The following is a 27518-nucleotide window of genomic DNA, read 5'->3' on the forward strand; positions in this document are numbered from 1 at the left end:
ATCGCAGTTCTGCCGTGTTCATCCATTGTGCCTCTGCTCCTCGATGTAATACAAGCAGCGCAGTGACTCAGTTTCATGGCAGCGATCAAGCTTGTCCCTGCATTACGGGAACGCTGCCATGTTGAACCCAGTGACTCCTCTCCCTCCTCATCTCCAAATGTCCTGGCTAAGATTTCACAGCAACCTTTGAACTATGCTGAAGGAGCATCTGAATCCAAATATGAGGAGGGCAATGTAATTTGAAGAATATATCGTGGAAAGAGGCGTGTAATTATATCGGACTTCGAAAAGGAACCAGACAAGTTATTACTGTATAAAACATGGTTTCTTTATTGGTGGTGTCAGGGTGACGGTACCCACACGCTTTGGCCACAACTTAAAACAACTGAGGGATGTGCACGTGTTGAACAGGTTGCGTATATTGTGGGCTTGTTTGTCTGCTTAAGTTGATAGGTCGTCCTTTGGAGCAATCGGGAGACTAACAAGACCCAAGTGTCCCCATGTTGGAATGGACTACAACGAGGCGAACATGTTCGGATGGGATGTAAGGACAGTCTTTTTTTTTGTTTTTTTTTTGTTTGCCCCTTAGCTCCTCGAGCTCACTTCTTCACTTTGCCCTGGGCGGCCACGGCCTCCATGGCTTTCCTCACGGTTTCCTCGTCGCCCAGGAAGGACATGGGCTTCACGGGCTTCAGGTTAGCATCCAGCTCGTACACGATGGGAATTCCAGTGGGAAGGTTCAGCTCCATGATGGCGGCGTCAGACATGCCTGAGAAAACGCGCACAGCGGGTAAAGTGAGTGTCATAAAGGTATGCATTGCACAAGGCGGGATTTTACAGTGATTTCTATTAAAAAGGGAACAGGGAAACTTATCAGAAATGTAACTAATAAAACTCCGATGCCAAACAAAAAATGTACAATATTTAAAAACGGTGCCTAGATGCCCCCTAGTGGCTATAATAGTGCAATCTCATATGGTCATTGGTTTTTTTTTTCTCCGACATTCAAGTGAGCTTTTATGTCACATAGTATTTTGGAGCCTACGAATTGTACCTATTCCTTGACCAAGTCGTCCATTTTGCTCTTTACTGTTCAAGCTCATTGTAATAAAACCGAGTAGAAGAACATGTATTTGGAGGAAAGGAAAATAGCGTTGGTGTTCCTCTACAGCTTGATCCCATTAGCCTACTCGTACATTTTGTGGGAAAGGTAAGAGAATTGCAAAGTAGTCATACAATTCCAGAAAAGTGACAGATACACTTAAGGTTGGAGTAATTCGGAAATGTACAAAGTGATATTTCCGTGATAATTGACGATTTTTTTTACTCCCTTTTTTGCGTGAATGGTACTTTTACTAGATTGTTTTATCAACAAAAACTTGTTATGAACATGAAATGTAAAAAAAAAGTTATTGGATGCCAGCATTAGGGCTTAGTCTTGAGAGGTTCTGGGTTTGAATCTCAGCTCATTCAGGCAAGCAAAGTTAGCATGTTCCAGATCTCGCATTTGCTCTCTTGTTTTATATGATTTTTTTTAAAATTTTTTTTTACGGTTTACAGCATGTTAAGTTCTCTAGATTGTCCATAGGTGTGAATGTGAGTTTAGTTATGTCCTGCAATGTGCTGGCAACAATTCCAGGGTGTACCCCGCCACTTGCCCAGAGTCAGCTGAAATAGGCTCCCTCTCACCCATGGCCCTAACGTGAACAAGAGTTATACAAAATGGCTGAATAGAAATTATAGGACTAACTTTCAATTTGACTAATTATAATTTGCAAAGTGTTGCCACCCTAAACAATAGAAACAGTTACCAGGAAGGCAAAGTCCAACACTATTTAGACTTGTTGGGTGTTTTAACACAGCTTCTACCCTGAGGAACATAAACGCACTTCTACTGTCCCTTATTTTGGACCGTCTTAACAGTGACATTTCCCCTTGTAGCTTTCTGCATGTGTAAGTCTGTCCAACCACTCCTCGAAACCTTTCTAGATAAAGGTCACGGCTGTAATGGAAACCAGGCTCATGACCCTGTCTCTTGTCCCTGAGCCCACAGCTGCTATTTATATACACTGTAACTTTGTGCGTGTATGTGTGTCTGAGTCTCTTTGTGTGTCCTTGTGCGCAAGTGTAGACGTTTGCTCACATGCACCGTCAGTATGGTTGCAAGAATTACTTATCGGTTATTCCACGACCTTTGACCACTACACATAACTCTCGGTTTCTTTTGTCCTTGTTTTAGCGCTCACCTTCAAGGTGCTTGACGATTCCACGCAGGCTGTTGCCGTGGGCCGCGATGATAACATTTTTCCCGGCTTTGATTTCAGGCACGATGACGTCGTTCCAGAAGGGCAGGGCACGGGCGATGGTGTCCTTCAGTGACTCGCACGTCGGCAGCTCGCCGGCCTTCAGGTTCTTGTAGCGTCTGGACTGGAGGTCGATTCAACGGCGCGCAACCATTCAGCACCAGTTGGAGCAAAGCACCTCATTTTACACATCAATTTTCTCTTAGCTCACCTCACTGATGATGGAGTGGTAATGGTGGTCCTTGTCCATGGGTGGAGGTGGGATGTCAAAGGAGCGGCGCCAGATCTTCACCTGCTCCTCGCCGTGCTTGGCGGCCGTCTCGGCCTTGTTGAGACCGGTGAGGCCTCCGTAGTGGCGCTCATTGAGGCGCCACGTGCGGATCACGGGCAACCACATCTGGTCCGTGCCCTCCATGATGGTCCACAAGGTCTTGACTGCACGTTTGAGCACGGAGGTGTAGCAGATGTCGAACTTCATGCCCGCATCTTTGATGGCCTTGGCTCCTCGAGTAGCCTCCTCCACGCCCTTCTCGCTGAGGTCGGCGTCGAACCAGCCGCAGAAGCGGTTCTCCTGGTTCCAGGCGCTCTCCCCGTGGCGGACGATAACCAGGCGATGAACGGCGGCCATGCTTGGGGTGATTGATGGGACCCTCAGTCCTTCTAAGTTGTGCACACACTCTGGCTGACCCAAAGTGAGGCCCGCGTGACAATTCCGCTTTCTTTTTATAGCGGCATGAGGGCAGGCAGCATGTGACTGGCAAGCCCCCTTCATGTTCCACCTGCGAGAGGCTTTCCTACCGCGATGGCCACGCCCACTCGGCCAATAGGAGCAGACGCCCGAATGTGCTGCCGGCGAAGGCCAAAGGTCAGCTATTGAGCCAAAATAGCAACATGACTTTTAAAGTGAGATCTGTTGAATGGCGAAAAGTGACTTGAGACTGCGAAGATATTTGGTCAACTTTGGGCCACCGCTATAGTCTGTTGAGTTCCAGTGTAAAGTTTCAGCATGCAAGGTCGTGTGCAAAGTTGGGAATTATATTGGATCTATGGCTGAGAACGCAACACAATGAGTGCAACACGTACTTTGAAGCGTGTGGCGATGCTGAAACATTCCTAGTTTTACACAATATTCCAATATTTATGGCAATTCCACGTGAGGTTTCCAACCGAGCTAGTGGTCTACTAAGTCAGCCAAAAATCTTCATTCTGCAACTTCCACATTGTCCGTTTCCACCTTGATTCCTGTGCTTATTTTACGATTTCCAAATCTGAAATTAGTTTTAACTTTATAGGTAGCTAACTTATGTGTCGAACCAATTTTTTAGATCGTTTATTTATTTACAATTATGAACACCTCTAAAAGCTGCTGCAAGCCCCAACCCCCCCACAACATAACATATTTGTGCTCGCAAAAATAACAAATTTCAATCATCAGCATTTCGATTTATACTGCTCCAAAATGTACTGTAGGTTTCCAATTAAACTGAACAGTTTATGTTGTCGTATTACTTAAACCTCAGTGGTAACACAAGCTGGACTGTTTTGTTTTGTTTTTATTTAGGGCGGGGGGCAATGAGGCATTTTCCATGATCCACTGCTACTTTTCATTTGAATCACAAAGGAGGCAGAACGATGACCAGCACATCATAGCAAGAAGCATTTTTATTGTCAATGCGATAATATGGCGTGAGAATAAAAGTCTATCCAGAGTTACATCTTACAGAGCACATGGTGTGATTTTGAAAGGGCACCCAAAGCAAACCATGAAGTAAATTGGCACATTTTTGATAGTTCAACTGCTAATATGGTAAAAAAAATCCTTAATGCTAATTCAAAATATCAGAGATAAAAAAACGATTATGTAAAAGCTGAATGTTCTTGTTTTTCCGCCTTCACAAATGTAAATACACCCTGACAACATTTGGGATAATCGTACTGAAGTTGTGTTATGAAAGGCAGGAGTGATATTAATGTGTGGCCGATAACAACGGCAAAAAAAATTAGTAACTAATTTTTCCTGCAATAACTTTGTAGCGTTCCACGAGCAATTTATTTTACTTTACTACTAAACAAGTTGCAGTAATCAAAACGAAATAAACTATTATCAGCATTTGTTTATTGTCTAATTCAAGAAGATGAAGTGAAGATTTGAACAGTTTTATTATTGTATAACTTTGAGAGGGACCACCAAGCGAACGACGTGCTAGCGTGAAGAGCTCGACCAGCCCGTCAGTGATTATGCTAATTGCGTAGCGGTTGCCTACTGCTTGAAAAGCGACAAAAGTGTTCCTGAGCGAATCATATGACGCGGTCCTCCGGCTTGTCTGTGCTAATATGTCAGGTAAGCATAACTGTGTTTGTCATAAACGGCAAAACCCGGGTAGACGTCTTCGTGGAAATGCTTTCTATAGGTGTAGAGGTGTTTCATTCTCCTTCCGGAGACGCCATAGAAGGACAGAGTGCCCCCGGGAGAGTCGACAAGCACTCCGATCTTTTCCATGCCGCCCGTGGACGACTTCCATCGGGAAATGTCCGCATTACTGGCTTTTACAATGACTTCAAAATCACCGTTTGCGTGCATCCCCCAAGAACTGAAGAAATCAGTGAATGGTAGATAGTAGCCTTTGCTGGTCTGCCTCGGAGTTGAATTGTACGCGACCACCGCGCAAATGTGACCCCTCCACTCCACTTCCCAATAATGACGACCGCTAAGCGCCTCTTTGCACAGAACCTGCTTGAAATCATAAAACCTGCTGGAGTTGTCGCGATACGACTGGACGCTGCCATACGTCACTTTCTGGTTGTCCTCCGACAGGGTGAGATCTTCGTGGACGGTACCCTCGTCCAGCGTGAGTTTGGTCGCATCTGATGGAAATACAGAGACAAACATGCTGCGGATCACAGTTGGGATCATTTGACTTGGGAGTGGAAACGGCAGCACGAGAAAGGAACTTACACCAGATGACATCGTTTCTGTCTGTGATGCTCCGGACTGGCGGCAGGGGCGGCACCGTGAACTGGTCCGTGTGTAGAAGGCCGTCTTTGTAATGGTAGATGGAAGATCCCTTGTATTTCTTATTTGGCATAGCAGTTATAAGGAACTTGATAGTGCTGCTACGCCGCAGAACTTTGGCATATTTGATGAACTCCAGGGCATTTTCTCTCATTTTGATGAAGACATCAACGGTGAAAGTCTTGCATTCGCTAACGGTTCCTCCGGTCTGGGTTGTGTCCAAGTACTTGGCCATGGCATCGAGGGAGGGGTCATGCGCGTCCAAGTCGGTGAAAACATAGCAAAGGACATTTGTGACGCCCATACTAAGAATCACTCGATCCAGTTCGGACTTGGTGCGCACGACGCGAGCGTTTGTGTCGTTCAGCATCATGTTAACGCACGACTCGATGACGTTGATGTCTCGTTCTTTGCTCTCCAGCCACTTGTTCAGGTATTCTTGGCGGAATGGGGAATTTTCCCGATCATTAAAGACCTTTGCCAATGTGCTCTCATCTTCTTTGCCGTCCCGGATGCTGGGAAGCTTTTGGGACAGTGCCTGTTTGAGTGAAACTTTGTAAAAAGAGCAAAGCTTTTGGAAGGAGCTCACGTTTTTGCGAATGACGTTAAAATGTTGCGCCGCGCTGCTGAACAAACTGTCGTTGCATCTCATTTTCACTTGATTTAAGTCTTCCAGAGCCTCTTGAATTTTCCTGGAGAGCGAGGCGCTGACGTCTGTGACCAGCTCAGCGGCATTCTCGCAAAGTTCCCGCAGAGGGTACAGCCAGATGACCAGAGGCGCATTATTTGCCACATCTCCCAATAGAGTTGGAAGCTCACAGTAGGTCTCTACTGCTTGGACAAATGTGGCAGGGTTTTTCTCAAGAATCAGGTCTCCAAAGAATGTGCAGCTAAACTTGTTGGTCAGATTTCTCTCTTCATCAGACATCTTTATACTAGCACTGCCTTCGATTTTAAACGTCGGTATCTTCTTGATCACAGCTTGCATGTGACCCTGGATCTCTTGAACACGGCTGGAATCCAACTTCTCACTGTCGAAGACAAAGACTGCATTGGCCCCATAAAGGATACCTGTGACCAAATGCGTCGCCTTGCTCTTCGCAATCACTTGTTTTTGTTGGCTCGTCAGCGGCCCGAGAGCAGGAAGAGACAGCTGCTTAAAGGTGGTGGTGGCTTTGTACTGAAAAGTGACCCTGCTCTGGTTCTTGAATTTCTTCTGGTCATTCAGGTACTTGGCGGATCCTCCGACTTGAACCAGCCCACCTAAGAAACTCATATTCAAAGAAGCTTCGATATTCATCAGGGAAGACCTCGATTCGATGGTGTCGGAGGCTGTGATCTTAAAGGAGCTGCTTTTTTGAACCGTTTCACTGGTCTGGCTATCTAGAGTTGCTTTATCCCACATAGTGAAACCTGCAGGGACAGACACGTGATATTACTGAAGTTCTTTTACAATAAATCCCCTAGTAGCAATAAAGACGACTGTGCTTCAAGTTCTACCTGGGATGAGTTCATCTGAGCGGGCATCATAGAGCATCCCCAGGGTGAAGGGCTGACCCAGAGCAGCAACTCGCATGTTGTCTGGCATGCTTGCAGATGTATGGAGTAGCTGACGGGTACAATGAAAAAAGAATGAAGTCACACTACCGTCAACCATCTGCGTTCACCCTGATTCAGCCTATAGTCAACCGACAACTGATACCGCTGCTTACTCATCATCACTCACCTGGGATGATCGGCTGAGCTGTGTGATGGTCTTCTCGCCTTTGAGCAGGAGAGTCCGGTGCAGTCATCAGTTAGGTTGCCGTCCTATATATATTTGACATGATCAGGTGTTTTGCATGTTTTCTGAATTCTATCAGAATACATTATTGAAATGATTGCTTTATTTTACAGTCAAATAAAGGTAGCTGCCAATGTTCTTAATATGTTTGAATAATGTATTTCTTTGCCCATATGTTTGCTACCCAACTGGCTGACATGTTCTGAATTACTACATATAAAATAAAATAACAGACATCACTGCTACTTTTTGCAATCTTGCAGCCCGAGTCGACCAGAATGAAAATACGTTTTTAAAACGGTGTGGTAGAATGGAAAAGTGGCGGAACAATACAGGAATATTAAATGAAGACTGAGGCGGGAGTAAGGCAAAAGAATTGTATTAAGACAGAGGGGAAGGGCAAATATTTTATCTTCTTCTTGGCAAGTGGGTGGCTGATGTATATTTTCTGGTTTGACACTATCTTATATTACTGTAAAATGACTAAAGGAGGATGCAACAATTATATTTGTTTCTCGATTTTTCTTGCATGCATTGTTTGCTGCTGATATTTTTGTATTTTGGGTCAGGCACTTTGTTGGGCATTTCAGGGGTCCTCTGAAACACTGAGGGGTGTTTTTTGTAGACGTCCCTATTTTCTTTTTAATTGTTGCCGTTTACGTTGTAATTATTGTCTCATTTTCTGCTACTGAAACGCAAAAATAGATTTAGTTAGCTTTTAACAAACGGAAACACGTGGCAACGCTTGGTAAGATGCGGCATTACTCACGTGTGTCACGTCATTTTCAGTGCGTTATCTAGTGGGACAGCGTGGGACTATCGCTAGTCGGCATTAAATATAAAAGCTAAAATACTGGAAAATCCAGCAAGATGTTCGAGGAGCTTCGAGGCTTTATCAGCTTTTTTTTTTTTTTCAACATACCACATTCAAGAACATTTCATAAAGAGGACACATTAAGTGCTTTACATAGTTTAGTGTGAATTAGTCTATAGTCAAATTGCGTTTTCATTTGCACTTTGTGTGCAAATTGTGAATCTGTGGCTGAGAATGAGTGCAACATGTTAGGGCTATGCTATTAATCGAAATTCAATTACAATTACGACTGCTATTACACTCCACAATGACAAAATTGGCATAATCGTTATAAACGATAATTAATATGCATTTGTATCCAACACACTGTTTACACACAAGGAAAGTTGGCTCAATTATTGAACCTCCGTAACGTCTGTATGTGTGTACCCCGCTTTAGTGTAATAGAGAGAACGTGGAAGAAACACAACGGTGCCTTGCAGGGTCTCTATGAGGATTTCTTGCCGTCTGAGTTGAAGGCTGAGGGCAGGAAAAGCTCAAAGGATGAGGCGGGAGAGATCCACAGGAGGCTGCTACCCTGCCAGCTGGAGGTTTCTGCAGAGTCATCAATGACTGTGGAGAATCAAGTGCATGACCTCGATGAGAAGCACAGTTCAAAATAGCTGCAGCGCAGGTCTCATAGACGATATAATCATGTTTACAGTTTACAATGTGCATTTTGAAATTCAATTTAGGGCGCCGTTGCAGGGTCGGAGGGACAGGAAACGGCACCACGAACCAGCTCACTGTCATGATGGCTCTGGACATTGAGATTGCAGGATGCAGGTGATACAAATCCACCTTGTTAATAGAACCTCAGCACCTTTGTGTAGAGTTTGCATATTGCTCTCTGAGCTTCCTATAGTATATTCCATAAGCATGCATGTTAGGGAACCCCCGGTCAACATTTTTAAAGCTACATTTTTTTAATCAGAGATGCCATTCAACTTTTCTAGATGAATATTGTGGAATAGGACTTGCTTTTAGCCATCTGTTGGGGTGGCCATTTTATCACTTCTGTTAACTGAAAATGACATCACAGTTGCTCAGGGCTCAGGTAATGACCAATCACAGCTCACCTGTTTTTGGGAAGCTGAGCCATGATTGGTCGTTATCTGAGCCCTGAGCATTGGTGATGTCATTTTCAGTCGACGGAAGTGACAAAATGGCCGCCCCCTGAGATGGCTAAAATGGGTGGATTTTGCTACTTAACTCATATTCCACAAATGCTATATTAATCAGAATGCATTTTTTCAACCAATGGGCCTGGATAGAACATACTCTAAAAAAATGTTTGGGTTGACTTACACTTTAATAATGGAAAAAATAAAAGTTAAACGAAAAAAAAAAGATTAAAAACATAATGGATGCTCAGTAAGTACTATAATCATTGCTTTGCAGTCTAGTATTTTATTATAAGCTGTACTATTTCATGGGTCATTTGTGAGTGAGAAAGAGACAGCGCAGGTGTCCTAAATACGCCTCAATTTGTGTTTGTTGATTCATTCCGTTATTGATGGACTTTTTCCCGAATTAAACTTCCAGCCTCAGTATCATCGTGTTCCAGCCACACCCAGTAAACCGAGGCCGCCCCCTTGCCGCACTCCCACAGGGATGACGAGGTGGTGAAGGACAAACAAAAAAGGTGGCTAAAGTGGACCAGAGAAGTGAATGGAAGCCAAAAGAGGTGAAAAGGGGGGGTTGTGTACCTTCTAGTGTTTATTGCAATAAAACCATTCATGTGGTTATGAACAATATTAAGGAAAAAAAAATCATATAGGAGGAGGAAAAGGCATCCTGAAAAGGTGAGGCCAAATAAGCCGCACAAGACAAGGTTGCATCTGAAGGTGTATAGCTGTTGACAAGTGCAAGCAGGCAAGAGAATAATAATAACAAAAATATTACACCAGAAGAGAGAAGGGAAAAATGGTCCATAAAGTTGTTCATGACGTGTACGGTTTCCCAAACCTTTTCATCTAATGCAGTGACTTTCAAAGTGTGGTTTGTGGGCTCCCTCTACAGTTCAATTGTGTTTCAGTTCAATATGTTTGCATTTAATGTTTAAAGCGGAAGTCCACCCAAACATATTTTTTTCAAGAATATGTTCAATGCAAGTCCGCTAGTTGAAACAGGGCATTCTGATAAATACTGCGTTTGTGGAATAAGTGTTAATCCACTCGCTTTTAGCCATTTTTGGGGGCGGCCATTTTGTCTTCTGTCGACTAAAAATGGCATCACAACTACTCACAACGACCAATCATGGCCCAGATTCAGAAAACAGGTCAGCCGTGATTGGTCGTTGTGAGCAGTTGTGATGTCATTTTCATTTGACAGAAGACAAAATGGCCGCCCCCAGAGATGGCTAAAAAACGAGTGGATTTTGCTCCCGATTTAAGAACTGTCTGTTTGGAATTAACCATACTTTATATATGGTATATACATTATACATTTCGGCTGTTCTAGTGTCATTGGTTTTTTTTGGGTTTTTTTTTTTTGTAGCTGTGGTTTGTAACATGCTGACACAACGGTATGAAAAAAGACAAGAAAAAAAGGTTTCACTTCATGATGACGTTTATTGAGCAAATGCTGCTGGGAAATCGTTGATGAGTAAGGTCGTGGGACTGCAAACAAGTAGCACCTCATATATTTTCTGTATTTCAATTCAAGTCAGGTTCCTATGCATATACAAGAATGCGAGACCCTAAGCACTAGTACAGTATTTCCTTATATTTGCACCCGGGTAAACATAACGGACACGGATTGAAAAAGCATCTTTAAGGCTAGGACGTCGTCTGGGTCGCTTGGGGGCTGCATATGGTGGTCCGATCGTCCTGTCGTCATTCGCCGCGGCAAGGTGTGTCGTTTCTTTTTGGCCGAGTCGCTGTGTTCACGTGTCAGGTATAAGGCGACTTGAGCGCAGCGTGTGCTGCAAGCTGCAGAAAAGTCATCCCATATATAGTGAAATCCTTTAACATACAGTATCGTCTCTCTTTACCGTACATACGTAGGAGAGGAAAAGTGCCCTCCCCTCCGGCCCCCTGAGCTATATAGCATGCAAAGCCCCACCCACCCCAAAAGCCACCAACCCGTCAGCTGCGGCAAGAACGGAAAAAAGATCAAATGTCTGGATGGCTCGCCCCCGCGCTGCGTCTTGCAAACATGCATTTCTAACATTTGTAGCGTTTGGCTTCTCTCTAAGTATGTTTTATGATGTCGCTCTAGCTGTATGGTGTTCTCTTGTGTTAGTTCTGCTTGATTGCTTGCCGTCACGCCGACCGGCGCCCGTCCGCGTTGAGGCCGCCTTCCTCAGTCGCCCTCCGTCACCTGCTTGATGGACTGGCTGGAGTGCTTCTCCGTCTTGATGGTGGAGACCATCTTCTCCTGCAGCACCTCCTCCACCTCCTGCAGCGTCTCGGTAACCGTGACAGACTTGGTGACCTGCTGCGAGCCGTCCTCGCCCGTGGTGATGGTCTCGACCGTTTTGGTGATCACCACCTTCTGGCTGCCGTCGTCCTTGACGGGGCTCTCGTCCACGCCGTTGATGATCACGTCGTTCCCGTCGAACCGTTTCCGCTCCTCTTCCTTGGGGCTGCTCTTGTCCACGTCACCATTCATGGCGGCGTCCTTTGTCTTCTTGTCGTCTGCGGGCTCGCTCTTTTTGTCTTCGGCGGGTTTGGGTGTGTCAGGTTTAGTCGATTCGGTCTTTGGTGAGTCTGGTTTTGTGGATTCAGATTTAGGGGACTCTGCTTTTGGGGAGACCGCCTTTGGTGAGTCTTCCTTGGGGGATGCAGGCTGGGGAGATTCTGATTTAGGGGACTCCTCTATTGGGGAGCCAGCCTTCGGTGAGCCTTCTTTGGGGGATGCGGGTTTGGGGGATTCGGATTTAGGGGACTCTGCTTTTGGGGGAGTAGTTTTGGTTGAGGCTTCTTTGGGGGGTACAGGCTTGGGAGATTCTGATTTAGGGGACTCTGCTTTAGGTGATTCCGACTTTGGGGAACCAAGCTTTGGAGATTCCGACTTAGGGGAACCAGCTTTTGGGGATTCCGACTTAGGGGAACCAGCTTTTGGGGATTCAGACTTTGGGGAAAACACTTTTGGGGATTCAGACTTTGGGGAAGCAGCTCTTGGGGATTCAGACTTTGGGGAAGCAGCTTTTGGGGATTCAGACTTTGGGGAACCGGGTTTTGGGGATTCACTCTTGGGGGAACCAGCTTTTGGGGATTCAGACTTTGGAGAAGCAGCTTTTGGGGATTCAGATTTTGGGGAAGCAGCTTTTGGGGATTCAGATTTTGGCGAAGCAGCTTTTGGGGATTCAGCTTTTGGGGAACCAGCTTTTGGGGATTCAGATTTTGGGGAACCAGCTTTTGGGGAACCAGCTTTTGGGGATTCAGACTTTGGGGAACCAGCTTTAGGGGATTCAGATTTTGGAGAACCAGCTTTTGGGGATTCAGACTTTGGGGAACCAGCTTTAGGGGATTCAGATTTTGGAGAACCAGCTTTCGGGGATTCAGACTTTGGGGAACCAACTTTTGGAGAGTCAGGTTTAAGAGAAACTGGTTTTGACAGTTCTTCCTTTTTGTCTTCCGGTTTTGCAGCTTCTGTTTTCTGTACGTGTACTTTGGCTACAATTGTTTCTGTCACACTGTCTTCAACTGCAACCTTCTCATCCTCTTTTTTCCCTTTGTCTGCATCTGCCTTGTCTTCATCGTCGTCTCCATCTTTGGATGCGTTGTCTTCATCGTCTTCGGCATCGGCTTCCTCTTCTCCACCGCTGACCTCTTCTTCTCCTTCTCCCTCTTCTTCTTCTTCTTCTTCTTCTTCTTCCTCTCCAGCCTTGACTTTCTCAGGAATGGCTTTGGACTCTTGAGACTTGGCGCAGAGGACAGTCTCCTCTACTGCCTCCTCCTCATCGCCTTCCTCCTCCTCGCCTTTGTCGCCCTCATCCTCATCTTCTTCATTTTGCTCCTCGTCACCTTCCTCCCCCTCATCTTCCTCATCCCCCTCTTCCTCTTTCGCCGGTGCCTTGGAGCTAACTTTGGCATCAGCCGCGGCCACGACGTCCTCTTCCTCCACCTCAGCGTCCTCGTCAGCTTCCTCTTCGTCCTCCTCGCCTCCGCTGCCTTCCAGTGTGGCCGAGAGCTCCTGGGCTATCTGGTCCAGGGCGTCCTCCATGTCGGCCTTGTCATCCTCCACCCTGGTCTCCTCGATGATCTCCTCCACAAACTTGTGTTGCACCTTCATCCTGGGAGGTTCTGATTTGGAAATGGAGATTCTGGCGGATGGAACAGCTGGACGATGGGAGAATGTGCTGAAGTGGGTCTCCTCACCCTCCAGGAGTTTCCTGATGGGATCATCAATGAGTCCATTACAAGGATGACCATTTGTGTCAGCGTCTTTGATTGACAAAATCAATGAACAAAGTCCCTGTTCTATATATATTTTTTTTAAGAAATGTTCTATTCATGACAATCTTTACAATCGCTAGACTGATTTATTCAAAAGTGCCTCTGTCCAACTACATGCACTTCTTTTTCAATTGATTACACCCTGCCGACCGGATTCTTTATCAATTAATTGAGTAATCCATTATAACCTACTAGCTAGTGGATTCAACGCACAAAATAATAAACTCTCTTGCGTCTGATATTATTTTCCATGTGAAATACAACATAAAGCTACATGTGACTTTTTTTTATTTTTTTGCCTCACTCTTTAAAATACTTAATTGACAGTTCTGAATCGCAAAATCAATTAATTATATTACTGTATTACTTTTTCTAACTTTGTCACATTTTGCAACAATTGTTTATAATAATGATATTCTCCTTTTCTTTCTCCTTCATTAAAAAAAAAAAAGTGTCCACTCCAGTTCTTTGTCTTAAAAAGGGCCATGAATCAAGTAGGCTCCGCTCAGTTAGATCAGTGTTCCAGTTGCCACTCCAGTTTTGTAATCCCACATGTGGTCCATATATGAGCCTTCGTATTAGTTTCTCTGGATATTATTTCACTTTAAATCAATCTTACTTTGTGCATAATTTTAACTAATGTGCATCATTTTAACTAATCATTTATTGCGTTTGCATGGTCTCCCCCATATTTGTCTGGAGACTATAAATTGGGAAAGGCTCCAACTCTCTGACTTTTAAAAAATGTTTGAAAAATAACCTCTCCTTTTTTATAAGGGCCTTGCTGCTAATAGATGCCTGGGACTCTCTGCAGTTGAGTATATAAATACCCCTGGTTAGTTTATGAGGTAATACATGTGTTTGCATATTGGATTTTGTTATTTCCCCTTCCATTTTCTGTATTTTGTGGTGTACACCCAGGACTGGTTGCCAGTCAATTGCAATTTTAAAATGACATTTTATGCAAAAACAAACGTGTTGCATGTGACTTTCAAACTGCCTTTTCTCACTTGAAATGTGCAAAATGTTGCAGCCGCACGTCTCACCTGTATGCGGCGATCTCAATGTCCAGGGCCATTTTGACATTGAGCAGGTCCTGATACTCGCGTAAATGACGCGCCATCTCCCATTTGGTGCTCTTGAGCTCATTGTCCAGCTGGTGGACGGTCTCCTGGAAGACATACACAGACATTTGTTTGAATAGGAAATTATTTGCTTCCATTTCAGGATTGGAGACAGAATGGGAAAACGTCACTTTGACTCTTTTCGCATTTTAGTCCCGCAGTCGACACTTTAATATATTCTGACGCAGATATTAAAATAGTCCCAATGACTCCTCCTTTCTGTGCACCCCGCCCTGGAGGAGAGGCGGTGTGACGCAAGGACGTGGCCAGTGAGGGCATCCCGCCATGATTCTTACTCAGCAAAAATTTGCAGCCAGAGAGAGAGAGAGAGTGAGGCTGAGAGATTGATTCTGCTGCAGTCCTTCTCTTTAACTCTTTCGTGAGACTTTGAATGGAGTCACTGCTGGTGACTAGTAAAGTAAATACAAAAATATGAAACTTTCCACAAGCAATTATTTATCATTTCCCAGTGACAGGAATGGAATCAAATTATACAAATGATGTACACTGGGAATATTCTTTGGCCATCACTGTTAAACACGACTAAAATTGTTTTCAAGTGAAAAGCAGCATGGATGCTACGAATGAATTTGCGCCCATAGTTGCACTCAAAAACTGTTCATTGTTACTCTTAGTGCGAAATGCGGCGCTTGTATTACCTGCAGGCTGGCCAGGTCGCTGTTGTGGCGGTCCTCGATGTCGCCCAGCTGCCTCTCCAGGGAGTCTCTGGTGCCGCGCACCGACTCCAGCTCCACCGTCTTGGACTGCAGCTGGCGCCGGTAGTCGCTGATCTCGTCGCGCGCGCTCTTGATGGCGTCCTTGTTCTGCTCGGACGCCTCGTTAAGCTTGGCGTAGTGGCACATGAACCAGCTCTCCACCTGCTGCAGGTTCTTATCGGAGTGGCCCTCCAGCTCGCTGCGGATCTCGCGCAGAGCCTCGGTGATGTCGGCCCGCTGCGGGTCCCTCCTCTCCACGGTCACCTGAGACGCCTGGATGTGGCCCAGAAGCTCGCTCACTTCCTCTTCGTGGTTGTTGCGGATGAAGGCGATCTCGTCCTGCAGCGACTGCACTTTCTTTTCCAGCTCGTTTTTGAGCATGTCCGAGTCGCCGGCGTCCTTCTTGAGGATGCGGATGATGGCCTCGGTGTCCTCCCGGATGCGGGCTTCCTCGTCCAGGCGCTCCCTGAGCCTCTGGATGTCGTCCTCCAGGTGGTCGCTGTCGAGCTGGATCTGCGCCTTGTCGCGGTGGATCTGCTCAAGCGTGGCGCGCAGCTCCTGCAGCTCCTGGTCGAACAGGTCGCCCAACTGCGAGCGGGACACCTGCTGGTGCCTCAGGGCCTGGATCTCGTCCTCGATCTGTTTATTCTGCTGCTCCAGGTAGTGCACTTTGTCGATGTACACGGCGAAGCGGTCGTTGAGCCCTTGGAGTTGCTCCTTCTCGTTGGAGCGCCGGGAGGAGTCCGCGCTCAGGAGGGAACTTTGGCTCAGCTCGAAAGTGTCCGCGCGGGGCTTGTTGGTGCTCCTCTTGTACGACGCGCTCACGCTGGTAGCCGGGCTGGCCCGCGACCACGTCTGGGAGCGGAAGCCGCCGGTGGAGGGGCTGCCTGCGGAGCGGCTGTAGCTGTAGCTGCTCGTCCTGCTGTCCATAACTCTCCTAAATGGGCTCCCTATGGCGTCCATCCGGCCGCTAATAAGAGAAGAGTGGCTATGTGGGTGTGCTATACAGTATGTGGCTGTGAAGGGGGGGGGGGGAGTGTATGTATGCGTGTGCGTGCAGGTGTGAGGGGTGGATGGCTTCCACAGCGACTTCCACCTTCTCAGTGCGCACCTTATATATGATGAGCATCGGCATTGTCACCAGGCAACTTGCTGCCGCTCAGAGGGGAGGGAGGGCGCTGCTCACATCACAAACTCTGCTATTGGGCAGTCACGAACACGTGACTGCATATATTACAGAGCTGCATTGGCATTTTGGCGTTCTAGCATATGTACGTAGATTAGGGAGTGAAGTTGTAAATTAACAACAGGTCCTGTTTTGAAAATGATGTTCCTCATCCAATACATGAAATGACGGCGAGACAAGAAAAACATCAGCACATTGGAGCATGCAACATTTTTTTTTTTCTGCAGTTGTTGAAAATAGAGCAAAAAATCTGAATGCTAAATAAATAAAAAAAAACAATAGCCTAAAATTGTATTTATTACGTGAAGTAAACTATTCAAAGCTATACTGTTCCTGTGTGAAAAAGTCCTTACCCCCGTTGTCAAATTATGAATTTACTGTGGCAAAATCACATTTTTGGGAAAGCAAATTCTATTTCCACTGGCTACGCCCAAGCCCGATTATCTCCAGGCCCGTTCAATCAATATATCACTTAAATAGGACCTGTCTGACAAAATGAACTTGGCCTTAAGATGTCAAAAAGCTGCAACAGAATGTCACAATCCAACGAAATCCAAGGACAGATGACAAATAAAGTAATTGATCAGTCTGGAAAAGGTTACAAAGCCTGAAGTTTTAGGACTCTGGCGAAAAAGGGTAAGAGCCATTATCTACATATGGAAATGGAAAACATGGACCAGTGGTGAATAGCCAACCTACATAAATGACCCAAAGTTGAACTTTTTGAAAGGTGCGTATCTTAAATATCATAAATGTAGCAACTGGATTTCATTCAAAGAACATCATACCGACACTCAAACATGGTGGTGGTAGTATGGCCGTCTGGGGCTGCTTTGCATCTCCTGGACCTGGATGACTTGCTTTTCTTATTTTATGCTTTATGTAAAGTGCTTTGTTACAGCTGTGAAATGCGATATATAAATCAAACTGCATTGTATTGTATAAAAAATATTTGAATATTAGTTTAGGGGGCAAGGACTTTTTCACACTGGGCCAAGTATCTTTAATTTTTTTCAGCCTTGATAAATAAAATTACCATTTTAAAACTGCATAGTCCAATAGTGTTGGACTATTGTTAATGTATTGTAATCCATAAAATAATGAATTATTACAGTGGTGTTTTATGACTTAAAATAAACAAAATAAAAATAGACTAGAAATAGACTAAGTGATGCATTCAGAGGATGGAATCTGTGTTTTGATGGAAACGCCCCTAATTACTGATTAGTACACTAACCTATCACGTTTACATCCAGAAATGAAGTCCTCTAATCTTTGCACTCGCTATCGCATGCGCTTTTAAAGGCATTGGCTTGTTATCTACTGGATGAATGCATGCACATTTAAAAACCACTTACCACGAGTCACGCACAAAAGTATGCGGAAAAAGTGGTTTAAACACTCCTTCCAAGCGTGGCGCAGGGTGGCTCTATTGATCAGCTATCAATCTGAATGTTGCCCTCTCATCTCAACTCAATGTGGTGGATGTGCAATGGTTAGCAGCTGTTGTGGAGGGGGGGTGGGGGGTTGATGCACCAAAAAAAAGCAGCTGCATCAATGTTTTCATCACCGTTCTGCCAGCGCTCCTCTCTTTACAGCGCAGGGCAGGTTTAGCAAAATAAATTCCAGCAGGACAGCGGTGTGTCTATTTTTAGCACTATATCTACTGTAAATGAGACAATCGGGGAGCCACGCCCCCCCCCCCACACATATCTTGGTTCCATTGTCCTTGAGCGTTGCTCCGTGAGCATGCCAGACTTTTAGATGTCATACATTGGGTGTTGTGCGGGCCCTGAGAGGGTGACAGTCAGTGTGGTGTGATGATTGGGACTGGGTGGGGTCCTGCAACAAGAGCCGGTGAGCCAGTCGGAGCGAGTTCAAGGCTCAAGCGCACTGCAGAAGTGTCCTGAAATGATACTGCAGCTGAATACAGGCGTCCACTCAAAACTGGGCCATCAATTAGCTTGACTAGCACACGTATACACGCACACACACACACACACATATGGAGGTTCTCAAGTCAAAAACGGTGTTGTAATGCAGATGCCGCTTACTCTTCTATGCCGTGTATTGAGAAGACAAGGACAGCGTGACCTCGTATAGAGCTGATGCACAGCTGACTAGCACATCTGCACGGTGTTGCTATGTTGCAAATGAGCTGACTTAACAAACATTTACGCCTTGACTACCTGCAGCGCTGTAGTAGTCGAATAACAATGTGTTCACTAATGTTGCATTTCTGATTTTTTTTTTTTTTTTTTTGGGCGGGGGAAGAACCAACCACAAAAAAGTGTTCTACCTTATTTATGGTGGCTCATATGAATATCTCCTAACATGATGCACACCATTGCACACTACACAAACAATTATAAACATTGTTAAAGTAATACCTCACTGGTTGTGTCAGTTAAAACATTTTTTCTTCTGGTGAGCGGTCATATTTTTGAACACTTATGGTTGCAGGATTACGCAGAATTTACACAACTGCCTTTCATTGGTCTGTTCTTTTTTTGGGGTTAGCCTGTTAGCTAGTTAGCTAGCAAGTTACTTAGCTACAGTATCCACTAGTTGAAACAAGACATTCTGATTAATATTGCTTTTGTGGAATGTGATTTAAGCAGCAAAATCCACCTGTTTTTAGCAATCTCAGGGGGCGGCCATTTTGTCACGTCTGTCAACTGAAAATGACATCACAACTGCTCAGGTTAACGACCAATCACGGCTCAGCTTCAGAAAACTGGTCAGCCGTGATGCGTCGTTACCTGAGCTCTGAACATTTGTGATGTCATTTTTCAGTGAACAGATGTGACAAAATGGCCGCCCTCAGAGATGGCTAAAAACGGGTGGATTTTGCTGCTTAACTCTTATCACACAAACAAAATATTTATCAGAATGCCTTGTTTCAACTAGTGGGCCTGCTTAGGACATATTCTTGAAAAAAATATGTTTGCTTTGACTTCCCTTTTAACTCAAATTTGACTTCGGGTTTGAATCATTTTGGTCAGCACAGGCTCAGGGGAAACTTTGTGCACAGTTTTAAGCGAACATGTCGTCGTATAGAATGACTCATGAACCCTTAAACCTGCTCCTCGGACCGCCGCTGCTGCTGTCGTAGTAGCAATGGTATCACTTCCCTCCACACAACCCACCCGCATCCTCTGTCTCACCCGTCGTCCCGCCGTCTAGCTGCCTCGCAGTCACCGTAAGGGGCGTCATCTCTTGTTCACAGCCAGAACATTATTGCTGCTCCGACCTCGACAACAGATTGATCTTCCACACGTGGGATCGTTTACCTTTAGGTAGCCGCACTTGTCAGTGACGTGTCCTCCACAGGACGGCAACATGTCCCACAGCGAAGTGGCACATTTAAATTTGTCATTGCCAATATGGTATCAAATGTTTTGTTTTGTTGTTGTTGTTTTTTTCAAGTAGTATACAGGTGGCACACCCGGCTCAGTTCTGGGGTGCGGGATTTGAATCTTGGCCTTGGCTTTCTTGTGTGGAAGTCTATGTTCTTCTCATGTTCTTCGGAACCTATCCTCAGTTATTTTTACTGAAAAAAACACTCATTTATTGTTTTTGCGCTTTGGCGTCATCTTGACCCAGCAGATTGGGTCGAAGATTGCATTTGGGTGGTCTGAAAAGCTGAAGCTGGTTATCATTTTGGAGAGTTTTGTTGTGTACCGAAGATGAAGTCAATTTAATGTAATATTCTTAGAAAATGTTGGTGACGGCTGGATGTCTTTGCTTACTTTGTACACGGGCATTTCGATTTAGTGACTTGGCAGAGGCGCCGGTGAGTCAGCAGCCTGCTACAATAGCTCCACTAACTTCTGTTTTTATTTGAATTCCAAAATAATATTTTATGCATTTGTTTTTTTTTTTATTGCCCTTATGAGGATAAGCGGTATAGATAATGGATGGATGAAGGTGTTTTTTTTGTGTGTGTTTTGTTTTATCTTATGTACAGCACTTTGTTGCAGTTGCAGTTTTTTTTTTTTTAAGTTTAATAAAGTTCATGTGAGTTTTTCCACCTAATCAGTTAAATCAAATGTGTGCATTCGTTTTTGTATACATGTATGTCTTTAAATGACTGGCGAAGTGTTTTGTTGAAAATAAAATAATTAAACAAAGCATTAATAAGAGAAACAGTAATTCATTTTATTGAAAAATTGTTGACTAAACACAGTTGAATATTTATGAATAACATTTTAAAGAAATAATGACTTACCGTACAGTTTTGGAGTAAAACAATTTTATTCACATTTTACATGTACACTGAACTTCATCTTCAAATGAACTGGCCCGACTGTTTGTTTTTTGTGGCCCGTGAGCGCATACGTTTCCCCTCACTGACATCTTGAGTTTCTTTTATTTGATTTTTTTTTTTCAAATAAACATTTGAATTTTTTTCCAGAAAAAATGGTTCAACTCCAAATATTGTCGCATCATATTTGCGACAAATTGAAGTATTCATCTATCCACTGTTGTTATTCTAGGACGTCCACATTGATCCACTGTGTCCTGGGATGAATAGCAGGGCGGTGTAAAGGTTAAAGGAAGACATGTAGAGGTAAGCAGGGTGTGACAGGATGTGCATGGTGCGGGGCGATGTTAGTGTATGCTTCTGCGGAAAGGTGATGCCGTGTACAGTGGCAGGGAACAAATTAGCAACAAGGGTGTGTGTGTGTGTGTATGGGCAGTGCATAGGTGTGGAGAAAGGGAGGGGTTACACTGCAGTTTATCTGCAATGCATCACTAGCTCTCTCACTCGGCCTCTCTCTCTGGGTGGATTGAGAGGATGCGGGTCTTTTCTACACACACTCTGACTCACATCTGATTATTTCGCACACTTACATTAAAGCTGAAGTTCTCGGCCGTCCAATTTGATGTGCAACAAGCTGCTCGCTTCATGTGGTGAGGAACCACATTTGGTTTCTTCAACTTGTCAAAATGGCAGTCGAACCATGTGATTTCTCGCAGCTAATCAACAAAAAGATAATACCGATAAACGATTAAATAAAGCTTCCCACAAAGCCGTGAGACCAATATGATAGCCGCTATGCACCGTGCTGTAAATAATACATTTCAAACAAAATATGATTTAACGCACACCAATATTAAATTCAATTAGATTTTCCATGTCACCTTTAAAATGTTCCCTAATCATGGATCATCACGACTTTTGATCTGCATGGCCGTTTGATGCAAACAACTTTGTTTCAACCCTCATAAAAATAGAGATGCAGGATATCATTATTCATCCGGTAAAATGTATTTTTCTCATGTTTTTTTTCCTGTTTTGTTATCAATGTGTGGACATTCAACAAATAGGATTAATTCTGGTCTTGGTGTTGCGCACATCTTCAGAACAAACCAATCACAGTAAAACTCAATGGAAGTCAGTACAAAATGTATTTTTTTCTCTTTTTTTTTCCTGTTTTGTCATCAATGTGTGGACTTTCAACAAATAAGATTAGTTCTAGTCTTTGTGTTGTGCACATCAAGAAAAAAACCAATGACAGTAAAACTCAATGGAAGTCAGCACACACACGCCACCATTTAAAGTGCCCCTGATTAACCAAAATTTGAATAAGTTGTGTGAGCGTGTCATTACCATGCACAAACCCAGTCATGTATGCACATTGACCCAACGCACACAACCATAAGAAGCATCTAGAAGAGAGCATCAGTATGCTGACGTGCTCGCCTCTCCGCTCAAACTGAACGTCAGCAGCTTTTCTCGCCCTGAGCAGGAAGTCACTGATCAGCAAAAGGCGAACAGATTAAAATGTATCAATTCGTGGGATACCTGATTACTCCATCAGTGTCATGCTGTTTATTTACAAGGAAATATACCTTTTTTTTTTTTTTTTTGTATTTTGTATTTGTAATCAGCCTGAATACAAAAATCAAGTATTATGAAAGACACACTGCTGCCATATATTGAACCATATTTCCAACTTTGGGGTTCAAAATGCTCCACAAACACCTCACTATGAGGCACAAACACAATGTGACATGCTTACATCGTGTGAATGTTATAATATTAATGTGTAGTTATTTTTTTCACAATTATTTCCCATTCCAAATGTTGACTATTATTTTATATTATTTCCTCACTAAGTTTCTGTGACCATAACTTGGTAGCTATGAGGAAGATGTAGAGTAGCTAAATTGAATATGCAGAGTCACTTTCCAGCCTGTCAAGCCTTGTCCATGCACAGATCCTCACACTAATTGTCAGGTGTAATTCGCAATCTTGATGATGAAGCGCTGTCTCCATGAGGGAAAATATAATCACTTGCGTCTCTATGGGGGCTTGTGTGAATTGCAAAGTATTGTAATGAGCATTTAAAGGGTTAAATGCATCTGATTTGGTGAGTAAGCTAAAGTGATCTGCTTTTTTCTTTTTCTGTGTGTGCCGTCTACTTACAAAAATATGTATTACATTAGCATCCTTAATCCGTCAATGTAGCCACCTCCTCTGCTGCAATGCATTTCCTAATGATATGCACTTTAATCACTCGGACTGTGTCATAACAAAGAAAAAACTCAATTTCCAGAGTCTTGCAATATCCTGGAGTGTGGCCTCTCGTTGAAAATCTGCAGAGTCACTCATCACCCTCCTTTTCTGCAACCCTCCCCTCCCCTTCCCTCTTCATTTGTCTCCACCTCCACAAACACTCACGCTCACACACACACACACACAGTCTCCATCACCAACCATTAGACTTTAAATATTTGTAGGTTCTTTTTGGGAGTCAGCGGGTGTACTTCATCCCAATGCACTCGCTGTTTTGCAATGTTATCACATTGAATTATGTATGACTGGCAACCGTTCATGCAGCGGAATGATGGCATGACTTTTAGGACCCCCGCTTTTGGATCAAATATCACACAGTGGCCTAGTCATGACTGATATGAATGACATGAAATCCAATGCTGCTGCTAACTGGAATTGTTGAGCCTTTCGCAGCAGAATATACAACCTTGGCTACCCAGAAAAAAAAAAAAAAGTGAAACTAGATGTGTTGATTAATTAGTAAATAGGACGAAAGAAGATGGCTACCACCAGCAGGCGAGAAAAATACATGTCCCTTAGCAACCGTGATGTCATTTCCAGTCGACAGCAACTGACAAAATGGCCGCCCTTTGCGATGGATAAAAATGGGTGTATTTTGCTTCTTAACTCATATTCCACAAACGCGATTGTAATCAGAATTCCGTGTTTGGACTAGTGGGGGCGCATACAAGATATTTTTATAAAGAAAATGTGTGGGTTGACTTCCCTTTAAGGGAACTGTATAAATTCAAATGATTGCTGTTATGTATGAATAAATGCAGTCCGTCTTCAGTTTTTTGTTTGCCCACACAATTTACCACAGAACCACAGATTGCAAAATAAATGTCAGGTGCAAGTAGAATCAATTTTCTAAAATAAGGGCATATTGAGTACTCTCTAGTCTCAGATGTGCAAGTGTACCTAATATTGAGACCGGTGAGCCTACACGTCCTCGAGGTTTGGTCGCGTCGCAATATGTCTCCGGAGCAGGTCAGTGAGCTGCTGATGAACGCGAGCGGAAGGTGGAGTCGTGCTGCAGAGGCTGAGCTGCAGAATCCTGATACAGCTCAATGCCGGTTTGTGACCGAGCTGTCCATTCAACGCTCATTACGTAAATGCGTCTGCTGCGGCAGCAGGCTCAAGAGAAAGTTGTCATGCAGAACTCAAACTGAGCTGATAGATAGATTTTTACAGTGTGCCGTGTACTTTCAGGCTGCTCCCTTACTTTTTCCACAATCAAATGAGGTTCAGATTGTGTTTTACAATTTGGAATCTTTCCGGCTGAGTTTTCCTGCATCCAATATTTCATTTCATGAAATGCAATTGTATTTTTTTTTTATTTTTTTTTTAATGCATTTTTAACTGATAATCTTTTCGAAGTGAGCCACTTGCAAATTCAGCAGGGGATCAAATAATAATACAGTACAAAGTGGTGGTGAGTCAGAGGATGTTGTCGGCGATGTGCACTGTGTGGCGTCCGTTTCGATCTCTCGCTTTGATGGAAAGTGATTGTTGTGATTGGCCCGGGCTAAATTTATTTACGCGGCGTAATTGCTTCACTAACAGCGCACGGTGTTAGGTCCATGGAGTCAATCCTGCTAATGAGCAGATATTGTTCTGAGACACTTCCCTCAAAGTCCAGGAGCTACTGAGAATGATAATAGACGAAAATGGATTTTTAGGAAAACAATTAGGTTTTGGCATGGTGATCTAATTGAATTCGTTCGATCATTCTTTTGATTAAATGGAAGAAAGCACAACACATGCGTATAGCACTGCATGTGTGCTACCAAGTTTTAAATATATTTCGATCATTCTTTGAAAGCCGGGGTAGAGTCTTCCAAGGCACGGGCGGAGAAATTTGGATTGGCTGTTAGCCTCACTGTTGCATCACAATTGGGCAAAGTTCTCAATTTCATTTACGTGTTTGTTTAAATGTGCACTCAGATGCTCTCTGTGGCCCTAATTATTTTACATGATATGTCCCCTGTAAAAGTGGAAAAACAAAAACATGGAGCGTCTTGTTTGTGTTCATTTTCAGTCCGTGCGTTAGCAGGCCACTTTCTGGCAAATCGAGTATGACGTACGATGACAGTACCGCACCACTTTGGATTCTAGGTTGAGGGGAACAAGTCCAATCCAAACTAAAACATGTGAAAACAAACTCTTCCAAAACTAAACAAACCCCAAGCCAAGCATATTTATATTTGTTTCTATTTGTATGCTAGCTAGCATGCTACTTCACAAATAGCACAAACTGCACGTAAAATGCTGTTATGACCTTGAATTACTCTTTGAGGCAAATATGAGCTTTCAGTTGTAGCTTTCAGGACAGGAATTAGAAAAGAAAGTCCCGCTAACCTCTGTAGATTATGCAGTTTAAGGTCTCAGTCGCGTTTGAGTAATATCATCCCATTTCTCGAATGTATAGGATCTTTTTCAAAACGCTATTTTATTTTCACGGACCCTTTGCAATGTGCAAAGGTAGCTTCTTTGCGTTCATTTGTTCATCCATTATTTGGGGTTTTTTTTCTTCCCATCTTTATGCTAGCTAGCAGGCTACTTCTCCTTCAAGAAGAATGACCAAATATGAATAAATAATAATACAACCAAAGACAAGGAGAATGGTTCCATTGGGAGTCAATTGGCATCAAAAAGAAAATACAACTATTGTGTAATCCCATTAAACAACCTGACTCACAAACCCAACAGATGCTAATCCAAGCGATTAATAATCCAATTCAAGGAAGCAAATGTCGCTGCTTGAAAGGGTTCCTCAAAGCATCCAAACAATCAGCGTACTCTGCAAATGTGCTTTCAAGCAATGTGTCCTGTCATTCTTTTTTTTTTTATGCTACCTGCAGCCGGGCCCGGCGTCCCCCCGAGGACTCCCCCTCGCTGCCGCACCTGACGCTACATTATGCGTGCAAAACGTTTGCGCTAGTCGCGGCACTATAATCACAACTCAGGTTAAGAAAAATGGAAGAGAGAAAACAAATGGTGCTTTCCCTCATGGATATGACTCACAGGAATCTTACATGAGCTTGGTGACTCAGCTTTTGCTCTATTCATGATGACAATCCTTTGTACTGTACCTCTCTGCAAATAGAGCGCACGCTGCACAAGGTCCCCAAGTGTGCATTTCAATTGCTAGTTTGAGGATAATTCATACTGTTCTGTTCCCTTTTGGTAACGGTGCTCGGCCTCCAGGGTGGAAACGTCTTTGGGCGCCGCGCTTCCTAACTTTCGCAACAAACTTCATTTTTGAAGCAAGCTTTTTCACCTGAATCGACCTGCGGAAATGCTCCCCCATACACGTACCGTTTTGTGTAAACACACACACGTTGTGTAGGATTGTAACTCGAAAACCATGCAAGGTACGACACCGTTGCATTACTTTGCATTCCACGAAGCTTCCTTTCTTATTCTTCCGAGTCCAATTTTCACGCGGGCCATATAAGGAGTCGTAGATTCCCCGCCCCTTTTCTAAATGTTGCTATGAGGCCAGTCAGACTGCCATATCACTGTCGAGCTGAGTAAGCTGTCTCTTTGATTTCGTCACTGCGCGCACGCACAAACACACACACACACACACACACACACACACACACACACACCACCGAGTTGTGCAAACGTGAGTGGCCAATGGCAATGCTTCATCTTGCATATTTCATGAGACTGCGGAAAACTGCAGTGGAGTAGTTAAGTGCGAGCGGGAATCGCAACTGTTGCACTGTCGCATTGTGTTTCTGAGAGGACAAAACAAGACGGATGTTAGCATTTTCATCGCTTGCAAAATGAGTGACATATCTTGCGTCATAATTGGGAATTCATTATCGTGTCATTTAATCCACTGTCATTTATTCCCCCCGCTTTTGCATTGACTTTTTGCCGCTATTGACTTAAGACAGCGCAAGGGAAACATCCAAAGCAAGATTCATTCATTTTTCAGTTTAGCCATTCCTATTTAAAACAGTTCCGTGCGTCGAAATGACCTGTGACAGAATTTTGTCAAAACCTCCAGGATCAACAATTACAGCATACTTTAAACATCACATTTCTTGTCTTGTTGAAATTAGAGTGATTTGCAGAGGCTCATGCCTGGGGCCAATGAGTACACATTTTGTAACCAGACAATTAGAGCTGGGTCTAAGGGTGACTGCAAATTGTTAATGAACTCGAACCCTTACAAGGCAACATGGATTTAATTTTCCCTCTTGGGAGGCGCGGCACATCTTTTCTAAGCCACAGAATTGCAGTTGCATTGCATCAAAAACTAACGCTCTTAGCTAACGTTAAAATGTGCATCCAACGAAACTTGGAGGTCTGCTTACCTTCTGGCTTTGACACGACTTTAAGAGCGTGTAGTTTAGCCGTTGCTTGCCACAAAACACAACTGTGCTGACTAAAAAGTCAAATTTCCAGTATTCTGTATGGCGATTTTAATCTTGTCCATTATGACATTCCGAACAACTATTGCATAATAATTTGCTTGGTCTGCCAGGGTCAATTACAACATGAATATATTCCTGTCCGTTCAGTTTTACGTGGTTCGGATAATGAATGGATG

At 43.9% G+C, this 27518-nt stretch overlaps 3 protein-coding genes and 1 long non-coding RNA gene across 9 annotated transcripts in view; 1 reads left to right on the forward strand and 3 right to left on the reverse strand.

Annotated features, from left to right (window-relative positions):
• Positions 1 to 112: 112 nt before the first annotated feature.
• The window catches only part of LOC147135741 (uncharacterized), a 33669-nt gene continuing 6263 nt past the window's right edge, over positions 113 to 27518 (forward strand). For 3 of the 6 annotated variants that reach the window (XR_015089910.1, XR_015089913.1, XR_015089915.1), the window contains exons 1-8: positions 113 to 795; positions 2325 to 2433; positions 2510 to 2938; positions 3033 to 3168; positions 8396 to 8586; positions 8661 to 8738; positions 9498 to 9639; positions 20883 to 20956. This is a non-coding gene — a long non-coding RNA (uncharacterized LOC147135741). Of the gene's footprint in view, positions 811 to 969; positions 1211 to 2324; positions 2434 to 2509; positions 2939 to 3032; positions 3169 to 7710; positions 7848 to 8352; positions 8587 to 8660; positions 8739 to 9497; positions 9640 to 20882; positions 20957 to 27518 lie in introns of those variants that run through there. The other 3 variants (XR_015089911.1, XR_015089912.1, XR_015089914.1) reach the window with 3 other exon arrangements.
• On the reverse strand, positions 430 to 3011 carry pgam2 (phosphoglycerate mutase 2 (muscle)). Its single transcript, XM_086054248.1, has 3 exons — positions 2515 to 3011; positions 2247 to 2427; positions 430 to 769 (listed from the first exon to the last, which is right to left on the reverse strand). Exons 1-3 carry the CDS (start codon positions 2929 to 2931, stop codon positions 600 to 602), a joined length of 768 nt encoding a protein of 255 aa, XP_085910374.1. The 5' UTR covers positions 2932 to 3011; the 3' UTR covers positions 430 to 599.
• LOC147135743 (stonustoxin subunit beta-like) lies at positions 3937 to 7105 on the reverse strand. The gene is made up of 4 exons (XM_086054245.1): positions 7043 to 7105; positions 6817 to 6925; positions 5260 to 6729; positions 3937 to 5168 (listed from the first exon to the last, which is right to left on the reverse strand). The coding sequence occupies exons 2-4, from the start codon at positions 6902 to 6904 to the stop codon at positions 4633 to 4635; spliced, it is 2094 nt and encodes a 697-aa protein (XP_085910371.1). The 5' UTR covers positions 6905 to 6925; positions 7043 to 7105; the 3' UTR covers positions 3937 to 4632.
• nefma (neurofilament medium chain a) lies at positions 10506 to 16271 on the reverse strand. The gene is made up of 3 exons (XM_086053959.1): positions 15141 to 16271; positions 14404 to 14528; positions 10506 to 13293 (listed from the first exon to the last, which is right to left on the reverse strand). Exons 1-3 carry the CDS (start codon positions 16158 to 16160, stop codon positions 11259 to 11261), a joined length of 3180 nt encoding a protein of 1059 aa, XP_085910085.1. The 5' UTR covers positions 16161 to 16271; the 3' UTR covers positions 10506 to 11258.

This window comes from Filicampus tigris, chromosome 15, assembly GCF_054856515.1.
Source record: "Filicampus tigris isolate MCC_2025a chromosome 15, RoL_Ftig_1.0, whole genome shotgun sequence".
NCBI lineage: Eukaryota > Metazoa > Chordata > Actinopteri > Syngnathiformes > Syngnathidae > Filicampus > Filicampus tigris.